Source organism: Nomascus leucogenys, chromosome 4, assembly GCF_006542625.1.
Source record: "Nomascus leucogenys isolate Asia chromosome 4, Asia_NLE_v1, whole genome shotgun sequence".
In the NCBI taxonomy this organism is placed as follows: domain Eukaryota; kingdom Metazoa; phylum Chordata; class Mammalia; order Primates; family Hylobatidae; genus Nomascus; species Nomascus leucogenys.
The window spans coordinates 120741322-120759905 of NC_044384.1; the positions used below are offsets into that span (position 1 = coordinate 120741322).

At 40.9% G+C, this 18584-nt stretch overlaps 1 protein-coding gene across 2 annotated transcripts in view; it reads right to left on the minus strand.

Moving 5' to 3' along the window:
* The window catches only part of TGFBR2 (transforming growth factor beta receptor 2), an 87310-nt gene that overhangs the window by 12559 nt on the left and 56167 nt on the right, over positions 1-18584 (minus strand). For both annotated transcript variants that reach the window (XM_003256801.4, XM_003256802.4), the window contains 2 exons: positions 8988-9787; positions 7169-7310 (listed from right to left, as the gene is read on the minus strand). In XM_003256801.4, the coding sequence (XP_003256849.1) occupies positions 7169-7310; positions 8988-9787 (942 nt within the window). The remainder of the gene's footprint in view (positions 1-7168; positions 7311-8987; positions 9788-18584) is intronic.

Here is an 18584-nt window from a genome sequence, read left to right on the forward strand (position 1 = left end):
CCCAGTTCCGCAACACTCAAAGGGCAGGTCTCTGGGACAGCAATGGTATTCCTCGGAAAGTCAGCATCTGGTGCACAGCTGCTGTTTCGACTGTAGTCCCAACGTAACAGGGCAGCAAAGTTGTTGATGGTTTTCCCCAAAGCAGTACCCCCGAGTTTTCATATCTGCTTTCCAAACTGTGTTCCCTTGAAATCCAGGAAAATGAAGTGTTTCAATCCTGGTCTCTCCTCAGCCCTCTCTCCAACACCTCCTGTTTTTCTCTCTCTTTCTTCCCCCACCCCCTTCCCTTTCTTTTTGGTTCATTTGCACTTTTTTTTTCTTTTCCATCTCACAAGGCTGCAGCAACTTGACAATACGCTAAGGAGCCCTTCTTGGAGTTGTGTTGCTCCTCGTTAAATACTTGTTCAGCTGGCTGCTACGTGTCAGCTTCTGTTCAAAGGCCTAAATGCTAGGGATGTGGAAGTCAGTGTGCTTGTAGGCCAGTTTGGCTGGGGATGATGAGAGTATTTTGCCTGCTGTGTTCACCAAAGGGGGCCCTGAACAGGACCGCCTTCACCCGCCTTCCACACAACACACAAACACTTGCATGAACACCAAACAGACTGAAAGCCTGGGACAGAGATTTCTTTGTAAAAGAGAACCAGTCTCCAGTGCTGTCCTTGCTGAATGGCGATTTCATGAAGAAGCTTTTTCTCCTTTTTCATAAAACAGTAACACACCAATCACCTCCTCCTGTCTTGTTCTTACTTCAAACAATTCTGAAATATTTGTTTTCTTTTTTTTTCTTTTGTATTCTTTCAGAGGATTAAAATGTCTGAAATGACAGCCTCTTTCATTATCTATCCCTCAAGTCTATTTTTCTTTCTAAAATCATCCCACCCACCCCACCCAACTCCAACATTATATTACATATCTCTTTGTTCATTACCTGTCCCTAAAATACTGGCTCTTCACTAGACTTCCTGTCTCTCAAAGAAAGACACTGCTTTTTAAACTGCTGTATCCCTGGCATTTTAAATAATGCCTGTGACACAATAGGTACTCAATAAATACTTTTTGAGTGAATGAATGAATAAATATATCTTTAGGGAAATAAAGATAAAACAGTTATCTCAAATTTTAAGGCATCAATACTGTGACATGCTACACAAATTAACAGCCTTGGATTCTGTTAACAAGGATTCACCCAGAGAAGTGAGGCCATCACTGAATGTTCCTCAAACATGTGATTGTCTCCTCAGCTTCTGCTGGAAGGCTTCATATCAACTGCCAGGATGCACAGAGTAGCTCTGACTATCCTATCCATACTGATCATAGGAATCATAGCTACTATTTTTTTTGGGGGGTGGGGACGGAGTCTCGCTCTGTCGCCCAGGCTAGAGTGCAGTGGTGTGATCTCAGCTCACTGCAACCTCCGCCTCCCGGGTTCAAGCAATTCTCTACCTCAGCCTCTTGAGTAGCTGCAATTACAGGCGCCCGCCACCATGCCTGGCTAATATTTGTATTTTCAGTAGAGATGGCATTTCACCATCTTGGCCAGGCTGGTCTTAAACTCCTGACCTTATGATCTGCCTGCCTCGGCATCCCAAAGTGCTGGGATTACAGACGTGAGCCACCACACCTGGCCATAGCTACTATTTTTTAAATACGTTCTCCACTGGCCAGGCTAGCAGTACACCAGGAATACTAAGGCCCGTGAGCTACAGAGTCAGACAACAGGGCTTTGATTCCTGGCTCCACAACTTTTGCACTTCCTGAGCCCTCAGTTTTCTTGTTGTAAAATGGGATTAATAACAGTACACACCTCAAAGAGTTTTGGTAGATTAAATGAGTTGATGTCTGGAGCAAGTGCTTAAGAAGTGGTAATTATTCCTTTATGGCTTTCTTTATCTGGACCAAATGTACTTTTGACAAGAAGACTTTCTCTCTGACCACTCTTTTCACCTAACGGCAACACATCTCCTGAGGCCCCTGGTAGAATTTTGTGCTAAATGAAGCTGTACCACCTGGCTTTTGAAGAGCTCTATTATCATCTGTTTATGTTTTCTCACCTGATAAAAGTGAGGCTTCTCCAGTGTAGTGCTGTTCTTTCTCTGTTTTCCCTGTGCTCCCTTGCATTGAGGGGAGACTGGCTGATAAAGAAGTAACTCAGAAGGACATCCCAGAGTCTTCCTCTTCCTTTAAGAGCTGACCTAAGTCTCATTCCCTGATCCTAACACTGCACTCCCTGTAGCCAACCTGGGCATTCAGTCCTTTGAGCTCACTGCCTTCCCTTCCTAAGCATTTATCACAATTGAACCACACTTGCCTGTTAAAAACAGACTAGTTAAGTGTTCCAGTGCCAGTAAATAGTGTGAGACAAAGCCTGGAGGTAAGACCTAAAAGACATTCATCATGATGAACTGATGAACACAGAATGAGAATGTGGCGTGGAGGTGAGCTTGGAGCCTTAATATCCATGTTTATGAGTCACTTAAAGGCAGGCTAGGTGAGACTTCACAGTTTTCTGTGAAATCTTCTGTCCCTAATCCTTGTATCCTACTTCATTCAGTTAGATCTTCTGCTGCTTAGAACATTTTTCTTCAAGTAGTGAGTAGTGTAATGTTAACATCCAAGAAAGTAAAACAAATAGTCACCTCTGCAACAGCTCATTAACAATTGGTAACAGAGAGGTTAATGTTCCATAGCTTTAAAAAGTATCAATACAACTGGGGACTCTCTCAGTACAGGATGGGGTGCTATATCCACATTACCAATGGCAGTCATCCTAAGAAATCCAAGCAGCCACACTTACTCTCCTTCAGTGGGTAGATCCACTACACTTGTCATGTAGATTAGCTGTTTTCACTGGAGACTTGGATCCCACCATCCTGCACACAGTCGAGGTGGACCATACCTTTTTTTTTTTTTTTTTTTTTAATTGAGACGGAGTCTCACTCTGTTGCCCAGGCTGGAGTACAGTGGCATGATCTCGGCTCACTGCAAGCTCCGCCTCCCGGGTTCACGCCATTCTGTGGCCTCAGCCTCCTGAGTAGCTGGGACCACAGGCGCCCGCCACCATGCCCGGCTAATTTGTTGTATTTTTAGTAGAGACGGGGTTTCACCATGTTAGCCAGGATGGTCTCGATCTCCTGACCTCATGATCCACCTGCCTCAGCTTCCCAAAGTGTTGGGATTACAGGTGTTAGCCACCGTGCCCCGCAGGACCATACCTCTTGAGTAGGCTTCCTTGCAGGTGCTTGGTAGCTGGCTCGATGGGTCAGATCATAAGCCTTTCATGTCACAGAAGTGGCCCTGATCCATGATCCCACAAGCACACAGACTCAGAGCCTACAGAGAAGATGATCCTGGAGATCTGGTTCCATTTACTGTCCATCTATGATTCATCATACAAAGGTAAGCATATTCCACATTTCCTTTTTTGAAATAAGACTGCTGATTTTTAAAAAATGGTAATTACATACGTTGTACTGCAAACTGCAGAAGTTCAAGCTCAAGGAAAGACCTTTTACATCCTTCCCTCTTCCTTATACCTTAAAATTAAAGTCTAACATCAAACAGGGGGATTCATTATTTATTTAATTTGTAAAGTAAGAAACATATCTGCATGTGTACGTTTTTTAAAAAGAAGGGAGAAGAAAGAAACAACTGTTTCCTGTAGACTACAAGCTTCTTGAGGTCAAAACCTGTCCTTTCCATCTGTGTTTCTGCAAAAGCTACAGCAGGGACAACATCAAGATGAATGCAGTTGGAGGGAATCCATCTGTCTTCAGGCTTCGTGTACTTTCCAAAGGACTTTTTGAATGTAAAAGAAAAGCCTCTGAAACTAAGACTAGGCTGAAAATCTGTCTTTAAGGTTTTTGAGACATGCCAAAAAGAAACAAACAAACAAACAAACAAAAGCCACTAATGCTTTTAAAAGAAGAAGTCAAGGTGGGAGAAGGAGCTTACTACGTGAGTTCACACACTTAATCAAGCGAAGGGCTTTGTGTCAGGACAAACGTGAGGATGGATAAATAATCTTGGTGTCTGCAGCCTGAGCAAAGATGGGAGAAACAGGACTGTGGGCTTAAGATCAAACGAAATGAGAACTGGGATGGCCTCTTTCCGGTTCCCCAGGACTGTCTGTTCTTATCCTAAGGATATAAAAGGTTTTATGAGACTAGCTGAATAAACCAGATCCTGTTCCTTCCTTGGGAAAACTTGTTTATACTGTAACTGTTTTTAGACCTCGTAAAATTTGGTGAACTTCTTCCTCATTAGCTTAAATTCTTCCACACTCAGCAAATATCAACAGGCAAGGGTTTTAGTCAATGATAACAACGAAAGCTGGGAGCTCACCTAGGGCCTTAATAAGCTGGCTGCACTGACAGAGGGAAAGACAGAGACACAATCTCTAGCTCATGTTTATAGAATACCAGGGTTGAAACGATAGGGAATGATACTGAAATCTAGGTAAATTTATTCTGACAGTGACAACAGCATTGTCTCTGATACAACTCATACCCGGCTCTTTAAAGATTCATTTTGGAACTGTCAAAGCTTTCAAGCAGAAAATTATTCTCAGTGGCTGAAACTTGGTTAAACAAATTTCACTGTGCAAGGAAAAACAAAGTCAACTTTTGGAAGTGTTTTGGGGGAAGAAATCTCAATCAAGAAACTAGAAAATAATAACTATGTCAGCTAGATAGGAAGTGCCATCCCCATGTGGGGTCTCAGGAAAACACGTGAGGTTCAGCAGGGTGCAGGATGGGAGGGGGTGACCCGGACCCATGCTGGAAAATTGGCTATGCATATTCTGAACAGGATGAAGAATCAGAGCCAGCAGTGGTGCCAACTGAATCTGCCTTGGGCAAAATGTTGGGTAGTTTAGACCAGTGACCCAAGCTGTGGCAACCTGAGCAACAAAATAAATAATAACAATACTGGATACTCATATAATAAAACAAATATCCAAAATCCCCTGCTGATATAAATACATAATTAGTAAACAAAGAAAAGGGGATGGTGACAGAAGAGACAGATCTTTTTTAAAGTAGAATGCATATTAATAAATACAGAAGGAACAAGAAAAACAGAAAATCTTCCTTAAGTAAACATTATAGTAATAATTCTTTTAGGCAGGAATTAGTCATAGATTGTCAAATTAGTGGGTAAATGATGAATAAGAAAGTTCTAGTACCTTTGCTAAACAGGTATTTGGTATCCTTAGAAACAAGTCAAAGGCATGTATTACTTACAAATGGACAAACAGCAGCAGGTCCCACTTTAACCAAAGGACCAAATTTAACATTAATAACCAGACACATGGACATCTTATTCCCCCTGATATGATGCACTGAAGACAGGAACACTATCATTTCTGTGGTAATTTTGCCCAAAATATGTAATCTCAATCTAATCATGAGAAAACATTAGTGAAACCCAAAGTGAGAGAGAGTCTAAATAACTGTTTTAAACTTTTTACAAGTGTCAAGGTCACAAAAGACAAAAATCGACTGAGGAACTGTCACAAGGTCAAGGAGACTAACGAGGCATGCACATTAGATCAATGCGAGACCCTAGACTAGATACTGTTTCAGAAAAGAACATTACTGGGGACTTGGAAGTACAAACAGGTATATGGACTAATTAAGATCACTGAATCCAGGTTAGTTTGTTGTTTTTGACAGCCATACTATGGTTTAAGTTAGATATTAGCAACAGGCAAAGTTGAGTTAAGAGTATATAGAAACTCTACTATTTTTGCAACTATTTTGTAAGTCTAAAATTATCACAAAACAAAAAGTTAAAAATGGAATGGAGACTGAGCGCAGTGGTTCACGCCTGTAATCCCAGCACTTTAGGAGGCTGAGGTGGGCAGATCATGAGGTCAAAAGTTCGATACCAGCCTGATCAACAGAGTGAACTGCTTGAACCCAGGAGGCAGAGGTTGCAGTCAGCCGATATTGCACCATTGCACACCAGCCTGGGTGACAGAGCGAGACTCTGTCACACACACACACACACAAAAAGGGAGTTAGTTTGGCTTCATTTGGCAGCCAATCAGGATGAACTTGGGTGCACAGATTTCTCAGGTGAGACCTAAGACCCTGTCTCACCTAAGAAATAAAGAAGGACATGAATAGAAACACACAGTGGACAGGAGACAGCAAAAGGCAGTTCTAGTTCAGTGAGAGCTTGTGCTGGGCTGCTTTCAGTGGACAAGCATGCCAGAATTCTATTGCTTTATGTGTCATGCATCTGCCCTCCAAGGTACTGAGAAGAGAGTCAGGAAAGGGTATAGTAATGTAGACCTCAACTGTTCTTGCCTCCTGGACAACAAGGGACAATACTTCCTAGAACAATAGCCTCACCCTGGCACCCCAGATGTTTGTTGCCCATCCTATCTACACTCTCACGGTCAATAGTAGTAACAGCCTCTAACAGTGAAAAGGACTCAGCACACAACCTGCTGAGAAGACATAGCAGAGGGCATCTGGGAGGCTATGACAGTGGGTTCAGGGAAAAATGATCCTAAAAGAAAAAAAAAACAGTAGGTGGCTGAACTTGGGGAGAAAAAGAGCAAGCCAGCTGGACACCTTTGGCTTTTCAGGAGAAAAGTTAGTCTCCTAATCAGTCTTGCAGGCTTAAGCAGTAAGAGGATGGCCTTCCTCAATAACCTCTTCCTAGAATTTTCAAAACCTAAACAAATATCTCAGACAATGATTTTTTTTCCCAATAAAATAATGTCATGTCCATAAAAGTAAATTTTGAATCAAATCTTTTTCCCAGACATAATTCTGAAAAACTTTAAAACACGAAGTAAAAGAAATCAGATGCTTATCTGAATATTATCCACATGATCAAGAGATAATTCTCATACATTTATTAGTATTCGTCTCTTGCCAGATATTTAAATAACTGTGAAGAGATGTGTCAAGAGAAGAGTAATTACACAAAGCTTTATAAAAGGAGATACAAAGCTTTATGCTCCAAATGTCGCTTTCAGTTTAAAAACCTAGGCTGTTTAGCATAACCCCAAATAGATCTGGGATGGTTGTGTAATATCAGATCTCAACTAGTTCTAACAACTGCTTTGTAACCCCTGGAATAATGCTCGAAGCAACACATGATCTTATTTTGAAGTCAAGTTTACCACTACACAATGATGCTGGTCCATACATACCTCCCACTGCATTACAGCGAGATGTCATTTCCCAGAGCACTAGAGCCATGGAGTAGACATCGGTCTGCTTGAAGGACTCAACATTCTCCAAATTCATCCTGGATTCTAGGACTTCTGGAGCCATGTATCTTGCAGTTCCCACCTATAGCAAAAACAGACAGTGAGGCACATCGTTTAATTCCAGCTGCATTTTTATTTTCACAATATAGCTGATGGTGGCCCCTGACATGTGCAGAGGATTTTTTTAAAAAACCAAAGTGCTGTTTTAAAGAGTGAGAAATGCACAGAAAGGTACAGATAGATGATTATTTTTTAAAATAGATGTTCTCTCCCTGAAAACCCTCTAAAGACTATAAACAAAGCATGCCAAAATAAGGAAGTGCCAAACCCCAGAGCTGCCTTATCTAACCCCATGACTTATGCCATCACATTTTTCAATAACATCCTTACAGATAACCTGAGACAATATTTGTGATATTTTAAATGTTTATTTTTGCTTTCCAAAATTGAATTTTTTTTTATTCCTGAAACTCCAAGACTTATGGTAAAAATAATAATTGCTATCAGTTTTGATCACTTCAGGACTGAGTCTTAATCTTTGTTTATCCCATGGCACATTCCAGTGTGCAAAGGATATAGTACAATTGCATAACATCTCTACTAAATTAAATTGTATAAAAGCATTTCCACAGTGAAAGACCAAATCTGGATCACTTTATAATTTCGACGTGTGGGCCATGTAGTTTTATTTTGACTTTTAGGCCTGTGCTAATCTCTATGACTGATAATATGCAAACATGGGATCCACACGAAAAAGGAAAAGAATATTCCAGGGAATGGGTCACTTAAATATTTAGTATTGTAGTATGTATAGACTGATTAAATAACAATAAAGTCCTACCTTCCTAAGGATCTAGGGAAGCCAAATGAGTTGACATTATCATTCCAAGGAATGTTTCTTATTGGCATGTATTAGAAAAAAGTTTTTCTTCTCAAGAGGTCATTGCATGGCTCATTACTCTGGCACATTAGTCTGTCCATGTTTCGATGTTTACCTCAACACTGTGTGTGCTGCCATGGACACAGGGTTGACTGAGCAGTAACTGAATGCTTCAAAGTGTGTCCTGCCACCTGGCTAAAGAAGACAGTGCTGCTCTCCACAGACTCCACTGTGTGAAAACACTGGGCTCGTCATTTATAAGGGATGTTGTGGTGATTTCGAATCACCTTCCAATAGTTTCTTAGACAAAAACATTTCCATTTTAATCTGTGAGACTGCTTCAAGAGTGGAAGTGCTCACTCAGTCGACAAGTACTTATTTTACTTTCAATGTTCAAGGCATTGTGCTAGATATCTTGGGTGACCATGTGGATGTAGATTTGGACTTCAGGGAGATTGCCTTCCTCGATGCTATTAATACAAAGAATAATACAAAGAAACCAACACAACTACAGCTAGTATAGAGTAGAAAGGACTGAGTACAACCATAAGAGAGGGAAAAGTAGAGGTAAAGTACTAACGGTGCTTGAAACAAAGAAAAAACATTTGCTGGAAGAGAAATGAGGATTGATCCAGGAGGAAAAAATGTGCTGAATTGGGAAGGATTTGAAGACAGGAGGAGAAATGCTGTCCATTAGCAAAAATGCTCAGGCAGGAGAGAGCAAAGCATGCTCAAGGCAGACTCCTTACTTTGGCTAGATTCCCTAGACCAGTGTCCAGAGCACAGGGCTGTTTGAGATAAGAGCCAGGAGATATGGATCAAGAGGTAGGATGAGGCCAGACTCAAGGTAAAGGGGATCTAGCATTAGCTCTAACTTACCTGCCCGCTGTTAGCCAGGTCATCCACAGACAGAGTAGGGTCCAGACGCAGGGAAAGCCCAAAGTCACAAAGGCAGCAGGTTAGGTCATTCTTCACGAGGATATTGGAGCTCTTGAGGTCCCTGTGCACGATGGGCATCTTGGGCCTCCCGCATGGAGTGTGATCACTATGGAGGTGAGCAATGCCCCGGGCGAGGGAGCTGCCCAGCTTGCGCAGGTCCTCCCAGCTGATGACATGCCGCGTCAGGTACTCCTGTAGGTTGCCCTTGGCGTGGAAGGCAGTGATCAGCCAGTACTGTTTCCCCAACTCCGTCTTCCGCTCCTCAGCCGTCAGGAACTGGAGTATGTTCTCATGCTTCAGGTTGATGTCTGAGAAGATGTCCTTCTCCGTCTTCCAAGATGCATACTCCTCATAGGGAAAGATTTTGACTGCCACTGTCTCAAACTGCTCTGAAGTGTTCTGCTTCAGCTTGGCCTTATAGACCTCAGCAAAGCGACCTTTCCCTACCAGGGTGTCCAGCTCAATGGGCAGCAGCTCTGTGTTGTGGTTGATATTGTTGGCGCACGTGGAGCTGATGTCAGAGCGGTCGTCTTCCAGGATGATGGCACAGTGATCGCTGAACTCCATGAGCTTCCGTGTCTTGCCGGTTTCCCAGGATGAACTCAGCTTCTGCTGCCGGTTAACACGGTAGCAGTAGAAGATGATGATGACAGATATGGCAACTCCCAGTGGTGGCAGAAGGCTGATGCCTGTCACTTGAAATATGACTAGCAACAAGTCAGGATTGCTGGTGTTATATTCTGATGGGGAAACAAAACAAGGAGAGAAGGAGTTGGATGAGGTAGGTAAGTACGGTCAGGAAGTGGGTTCATGCCTGAGCATCTATAGGTTTTAGCATCTGCATAGTTTTTGTAGATACAATATTGTTAATTTTTATTTCAGGGATGCAAGTGCATGCTCGTTCAGTCTTCCCTGCCTCTGGCCATCTATTCGACATCTCCTACTCTTCCTTCAAACTTTAGCTTAAATGTCACTCCTTAAGAGAGGCCTAGAAAAACTTGGAAAGTTGTCTTATTTTATACATTTTCACAGCACCTTATATTTTTCCCAGGTAACAATTCAGTACAACTTAAACTAAATGAACTATGACTCTACCTCTTGATTTCACATCTATCTTTCCCTACTTTTGCCATCCCCCACGGACAGAGAACTCCATGCTGGAAGGGACCATGTCTTCTTCACTACTGTAAACTGCACTTAGCACACAGTAGGTCCTCAATATTGCCAAATAAAAACACAAAGCATTTACTGAGTGTTATCTAAGTTCAGGACATTGGGAACATGGAAAAAAATGACACAGCTTCTGCCTTCAAAATATCTGCATGTATGATATCTGGTAAAAACACAGAGCGTGCCAGTTTCCACCAAAATCTTTGTTCTTTTTCAAACTCCAACTTGTTCTGCTCTGATCAGCATTCAGGCTACCCTGGGCCCATGGGTGACATGGAGAGGAGTCCGTGGAAAGGATCTCTTTGGACAGCTATCTTACATCCACCCAACATTCCTCTTTTCAGTGTGCATGTGAGTTATAGTTTCATGAAACTGAAATATTTAATAGCAACAATGGAAACATTGCCACAAAGGTAAAATAAGTTAAAAATGGAAATGCTGCAGTTTTATGACGTGGAATTCTGAAGCAGGCTCCTGTGGGCTGACAAGGAGAGTCCTTAGCACCAGATATCTAACTATAATATCTTGTGCATCAAACTTTGGTTCATGTGCTGGCCTTGTTGGCTCTGGTGAAACAGTTTTCCTCTTTGGAAGAAGGACATGAATAGAAACGGACAGTGGACAGGAGACAGCAAAAGGCAGCTCTAGTTCAATGGGAGCTTGTGCTGGGCTGCTTTCATTGGGCAAATATGCCAGAATTCTATTGCTTTATGTGTCATCCATCTGCCCTCCAAAGTACCCATTAATGAGCAGGCCTCATGCTCAGATCCTAGAATCATTCATTAAATATATCACTACTGAGTGTCTATGATGGGCATGGCACTGCCCTCAGAGAGTACCTCAGTAGAGGACTTAGGGCATATATACAAGTAAGCAATATATGGCATCTGGGATAGGGGCTAAATGTACAATGTAATCTACAATATTAGTGGAATGTGGAAAAGCTTAGAGAAACATGGAAGGCACAGTATCAAAAAACTGCCTTTAAATTGGTCTCTGAAGAATGGGAAAAGTCAGCGATGAGTGGAAAGAGTGCTATGTTAAGGAGAAAGAATATATGATCTATCTAAGGAAGAGCAATTATCCCATACTGACTACTCTGCACCTGGGGAATAGAAAGGAAAAAAAGGGTAGGTGGTATGGAACCAAACTCCATGTCAGAGAAGGATCTTTTGATTATTCATTTGTCAGTTTTCATCTACAGTAGGTGTTTGAAGAGAAAAAAAAAAAGTGATGAGAATATAGTCCAGGTGGAATGAGGATATAACCAAATTCTCTCAAAGGGAACCCATCACCTAAATGGTACTGATAAAGGAGTTAAGAAGAAATTACTTGGGCAGATAGTAAGGGTATGGAAGTCCTCAGTAAGGCGTTTCTTTTTAATGAAAAGCAGCCCCACATCATTTTCTAACAAAGAGCAGCCTGTAAAGTTGAGCTTCAGATATAGACAGGCAAGCTGGGAGCTTGCACGGGTGAATGTCAGCAGGAACTAAGGACATGTTCAAGATGGCAGCTCCATCTTCCCTTCTCTTTGTCAGCCATGTGTACAATAAAGAGTAGACAAGATGGCACTGATCAACTGGAAAGCCCATTTGCATAATAAGATTAGGGTGGGGTGACCAGTCTTCCCTATGCACTATGTAAACGTCATACCTGATTGAACCAATCTGTGAGCCCTATGTAAATCAGACACCACCTCCTCAAACCAGAGTATAAAAGCCAGCATATTCACCACCGGCCCGTCCTTTCCGCTTGCAGACTCCTTTCTCTATAGAGAGTTGTTTCTCTTTCTCTTCTCTTCTGCCTATTAAACCTTCACTCCTAAACTCCTCGGGCGTGTTCATGTCCTAAATTTTCCTGGCTCACAATGATGAACCCCAGGTTATATACCCCAGTCAACATAGCTGCTTCAGCATCTGATACTTCCTTTTTTTTTTTTTTTTTCTCGAGATGGAGTCTTGCTCTGTCACCCAGGCAGGAGTGCAATGGCATGATCTCTGCTCACTGCAACCTCGCCTCCTGGGTTCAAGCGATTCTCCTGCCTCAGCCTCCCAAGTAGCTGGGATTACAGGTGTGCACCGCTACGCCTGGCTAACTTTTTTTTTTTTTTTTGTATTTTTAGTAGAGACGGGGTTTCAGCATGTTGGCCAGGCTGGTCTCAAACTCCTGATCTTGTGATCTGCCTGCCTTGGCCTCCCAAAGTGCTGGGATTACAGGTGTGAGCCACTGCACCTGGCCCAGCATCTGATACTTTCATCTAATGAAACAGTGAGAAATGAAGCTAGTACATACCAATTTTTAAGGTTTATGTGTAATATAATTATTTGTTCTTAAGCTAAGTCTGAATGGAAATGCCAACTTCCACTGACTATATATTCTAGATGAAAATCTTGGGTTTAGTAACCAGAGAAGTAACCCCAAGATATCAGAATTCCAGTAACCAAGAGGAAAAAAACTACCATTTTTTGGAAAGATACATGAATGCATTTTAAAAGTATAGGGAAAGTGAGAAAATTTGGTGATTGACTCTTAAAAACAAATTCTTACACTGGGAGGCTTGGATTGGGACAAAGAACAGGCAAGAGTAGGGCAGAAATGGGGTGGGACAAAGCAATTACAGAACGATTTGAATGCAAAAGAAAAAAAAGATGCTCTTGTGGAGATGTATGGATTGTCCTGTTGTCCAGCAAAGTATAAACTTGGAGAACAAAAATAAGGGGGCAGATGAACTAATGTTCAAACACAACAGCCGATCCAGCGGTCGGCATTTCCACTTAGACTTACCACTTCCACAATGCTCCCTCCCTGAAACTCCACCTCTATTATATGTGGTATCCAATGAATGTGTTTGCTTGAAGTACCCACTTGTCTCCATTCTCTGTGTCTATAACTACACGGAATGTCTTATAATCACAAATCCACTTGATTATCTGATTGCTTCTCTCCTGACAAAGCAGGGTAGTGGCCAGATCTGTTTTGATCACCATGATATACCCAGCGCCTGGGGCAGAATGGGGCAATTTACGGTATTCAACAAATGTTTATTTTAGAAGCTGAATGATTACTTATGTGGAATGATACTTCTCAAATTTTTTGTATTTTACAGCAAGGTTTGACAAACTATGGCTCAAGAGCCCATGGCCTGCTTTTGTATAGTCCTATGACCTAAGAATGATTCCCGCCCCCATTTTTAAAGAGTTGTTTAAAAAACAATAAAACTAAGAGGTTCCTGCAACAGAGATCTGATCTGGCCCAGAAAGCCTAAAATATTTACTATCTGGCCCTTCACAGAGAAACTTTGCCGACCTCTGTTCTAGAGGTGTTATTTTAATAACCTCATTGGCAGAATCTGGAGAGACTTCACTTTGGCCAAATGTGAATACGTAGTCAATTTTTTTTCACATATGAGAAATACAATTTGAAAAAATTTAAATATTCACTGCATAATTACTTAGCTGTGTCCTTAATTCCCTAAAACGTCCAAATGAAATGTTGATCCATCATGGATAATTTTATTTTATAATTCCTAACTATCTATAAAAACAGTTGTATTTGCTAATTTCAATTCCTTTTTAGCCTAAAGGAAACACAAAAACAGAAATCCCCTTAAGTTTATGTGTGCCACTGACTGAAGAAGATTCTAGAAATCCCCAGTTCAATGTCAGAAACCAAAGTTTTACTTTCTCCTAAAATTTCCTGTTATTTCTTTAGAAAACTTACACTTACAAAATTTGAGGGGGAGGAATTCTTGAATAACATCTGTCAATCTTGAAACTTCAAAGAGGTGGTGAAAAACTCTAACAATAGCAACCAGGGCTGGAAGGAAGCTTTGGGATGTGGCTTTATCTAAACAGGAGCCACCCACACCCTCTGGCAGTATTAACCCTTGGGTTGCTACTAGAAAACCCAACAGCTGTTGGTGTAGGTACAAGCCAGCATCTCCTTTAGTCGAAGACCAACAGGAAACGTTTCTTTTCATCAGCTGGCAGTCACAGAGAAACTCATAAACTGAACACTTACTAAGTTCCTGGCTGTCTGCTAAGGATTTTATAGAATATTTAAGTTTAATTGATAGAAAAGCCCTATGAGGTAGAAACTGCTATTATTATAAACCCCATTTTACAAATAGGAAAGCTAAAGATCAGACAGTTTAAGTAATTTTCCAAGATGATAAATTTAGGCAACAGCAAAGCTGGTATTTACAATGAGCACTGCCTGATTGGTAAGACTTCTGATCTCAACTCCATACCTGATCTCTAAACTTCATATTGGTGACAGCGAACTAAGAATGACAATGACCTTGGGCTGGGTGTGGTGGCTCATGCCTGAAATCCTAGCACTTTGGCGGGAGGATCACTTGAGCCTAGGAGTTCGAGACCAGCCTGGGCAATATAGTGAGACTGTCTCTACACAAACTTAAAAAAAAAAAAAAAATTAGCCAGGCACTGTGGTGCTTCCTGCAGTCCCAGCTATTAGGGTGGCTGAGGCAGGAGGATTACTTTACTTGAGGCAGGAGTTCAAGGCTGCAGCACACTATGATCCTGCCACTGCATTCCAGCCTGGGTAACAGAGCAAGACCCTGTGTTTGTGCGGGCAGGAGTGGGGGGTGGGGGTGGCGGGGAGGGGAAGAATGACTTTATGTAAGCTCCCAATTTGATAAAGTGTTTTTCTTTAGTGTAGCCTGGACTAAGTGATTTTACAGTCATCCACCAAGTGACATTGGCAATTCTTGTATAATGTGTCTAAAGGAGTATATTTTGGGTATGGGGATTATATTCCTTTGTTCTGAACTAAGAACCACAGTTTAGTAGTGTCTCTGTAAATATGCATCTTTTTCCTGCCAGGAAATACAAAGTTCTATGTGAAGGAGAACCCCCAAATCTTTTTCTTTTCTCAGTGCCTATTCTCATGGCCTAGACCTTAGCAGAGCTCAAAACGTAATTGTCGCACTATTGGGACCTTCCATGAATAGTAATAACATTGAACTAGATATAGCTCTGAAGGGCATTAAAAATAAGGGTGGAATTTATCCAAGGCCCATAAAAAAATGAGGCTATAATAGTAAACATTTTTAGCCTGGGTTCGATAAATAGAGTTCAGTGGGTCTGTGAATTTGAATGGGCAAAAATTGCATCTTTTTTATTTTCTCTAACCTTTAATTAAAAATTAATATTTCCTAGTATTAGCTGTACCTATGAGTTTGTTGTTGCAGACGTCTCAGCATGTGATTTACACTCATCATTTAAACATTTCAATTGTTTAGATCTGCTGCTATTGTTATTTAAAGCATTATTATAGAAATATATATTACTATAACACAAATTCATTTTAAAAATATTTGATCATTGTATTTCAATGTAATTGGTTTTCTTTGAAATACTCCGTGTTCTATTTTATGCATTTAAAAAACATCACAGTGAGAAGGGGTCCACAGGCTTCCCTACTTCAAGAAGTGGCACAGACACACAAAAAGGGAAGCTCCCTTGGCAGAGTGAAGGCATTTGGGCTCTAGTCTCTTCTCCAGGACTTGCTAGAGCAGGGATTTGGAGATTGATGGGTTTCTCTAGGAAGTTGGTAACTAGTGCCAGTGGGAGATCTGCCTGGCTTGATTTGTTGTGCTGCACATGGACAACTGCGGATGCTGTCGGAGCTTCTGTGGAGTGGGAAGGGGGCTCCCCAGTGGAGAATGAGGAGAAGCCCTCCTTCGAAATCTTGTAACAATAAGAAAGATAACTCATATACGATGTGCTTTGTTGGGTTAGGCACTGGGCAATTTATTTTGTAAATATGATCTACTTTTAGATTCTCTTACCCCCATTTTACAGAGGAGGATACTGAACCTTGGTTGCCTCTACAACATTTTTGTCTACTTAGTAAATAAGTATTCTTGTTAAGTAAAAGTTGTTCCTAGTAAGTACTCAATAAATGAATGCTGTCCTTTTAATGTTATAATTAACATGACTTGAGACAGGAAGTTCTTCCTTCCCCTCAGCTATCTCTCTTTAGCACAGTTTCCTTCTCTGGATCTCAGCCAGTTGCATATATACTCTTGCTTTAGGTGAACATGCTGGCATGTGAACATCCTTGTGGTTAGAGCTACACTGCCAACTTCACAAGAATCTCTCTTGGCATCTGAGGCTCATTAGTGTACTAATACACCAAGGTGTGCGAAAAACTGTCATCTGTGTCCCTTTCTATTGCTCGGATAAATTAGTATCCCACTAAATTTTTGCCCTAAACTCCTTTATCGAGTGGAGGAATTGCCAAACTACTTCAAATATTAAAGTAGGAGCCTATCTCCCAAATTCAGCTATGTTGATTTGCTTTTTATCAAGACACATTAACTGATCCACATAGGATTTTATTTACCAAGTTGGCCTTAATTGAACGTTTTTATTTTTTTAATCAAGTGACTTTTATTTAAAATACTGAATTAGGTTCAGTTTTAAGTTCCTTTTAGGAACTAGTGTCGGCATAACAAAGGACATAAAAGAGGCTGAGAGCAACGTGTGTGCGTGCGCACGCACGTGTGCATGTGTGTGTGCACATGCATACTCAAGTTATAAGACAAATTGTTTACTTTTCAATCACTCCAAAGGAAAGTATACCACAGGATTTCCCCTTGAGGTTTTCTGCCAGTTTGCATTTTTTTATGGCATACTAACATTTATCTTTGGAAGACAGAAAAAAAAAGAATTTGACATTTGTCTTTAAAAAAAAATTTATGTAACAAGACTCTGACATTTGCAAATGGCTCCTTATTTGCAACTAAGTCTGGCCTCTATGAGTGACAGAAGTGACTGGAAATTTTCAGAATTATTAAATGGATCTCAGAGTTCATTGTTAAGGAGATAGCTTGGTGGTATGGAAAGAACAAAAGCTTTAAAGCCACTCAGATGATTAAAAAAAAATGGGGGGCAGACATGGTGGCTCACACCTGTAATCCCAGCACTTTGTGAGGCTGAGATGGGAGGATCACTTGAGCTCAGGAGTTTGAGACCAGCCTGGGCAATATACTGAGACCCTGTCTGTATAAAAAAAAGAAATTAGCTGGATGTGGTGGTGTGGGCATGTAATCTGAGCTACTTAAAAGGCTGAGGCAGGAGGATCACGAGCCCAGAAATTCAAGACTGCAGTGAACTATAATGGTGCCACTGCATTTTAGCCTGGGCAACAGAAGGAGACCGTCTCCCCCCGCCCCACCCCCGCTGCCAAAAAAAAAAAAAAGTTAGCCCTCTCTTCCTCTTTCCTTTCTCCTAAGGGTATTTAAAACAATATACTTAGCCCAAGAGCACGGCATGGCTTTCAAAATTAGAGAAATTACTCTGATTTCTCTCTTGTGAAAAAGAATTCATTCCAAAATAAAACACAGATATAGAAAAGTGCATAAAACAAGTGTCTGGCTTAGTGAATTACTATAAGATCAACACTCTTGTAACCACTGGTCAGGTCAGAAAACATAATTTTGCTGGCCACCCCAGAAGTCTGTTCATGTTCCTCAACTCAATCGGAGATCCCTCCCTTCCTCTAAAAAGGAATCACTATTCCTGGCTTTTATAGTTAGCATTTTCTTGAGCTTTTAAACTTGTTTTATCATCCAAGTATGCATCTGTAGTCGTCTTGCTACTAACATGACTGAATATAAATGGAAAACCTTGTTTTTTTGCAGAACTATTGTTTTAAAAAAATTTCCTACAATAAAAACACCAGAATCTTTATAAAAATGTTTAATCTGAATTAATCAAATCATCAGACAAATCTACAAAGTGCCTTTATAAAGTAAATGAAATGGTCTGACCTATTTAAATCAAAGTCAATGTCATGAAAACCAAAAAAACACACTGCAGAGGCAAAACAATCAATTTTAATGTGTTGTCCTTGACTGGATTCTGAATTTAAACAATAGACCCATAACCTTGAAGAAATCTGAATATGGACTGTACTGTATATATATTTAGATGTATATATGTGAATGTATCTGTGTCTGAGTATCTATATACACACACACACACAGAAAGAGAGTGAAAGCTAAGCACTCACATATATGCTTCATACTGCAGAGTTCAAAGATCTTGCCATCATTTTCCGCACCTTTAAAAATTTTGTTGGCATGTTACATAAAGAATAACTTGTCACCTCGTTATTCTAAGTGTGCCCGCAGACCAGCCGCCATCAGCATCCCCTGGCAACTTACTGGAAATGCAGAGTCTTAGCGCTGTCCTCAACTAACTGAATCAGAATCTGCATTTAAAAGTTCTCTCAGTGATTCATTTACACATTCAAGTTTCAGAGGTAAATGTTATTCTTGCTAAAGAGTTTAGCAAAAATAAAGTTCTTTGGTACTCTGCCACAGAGATGCTTTCCTCC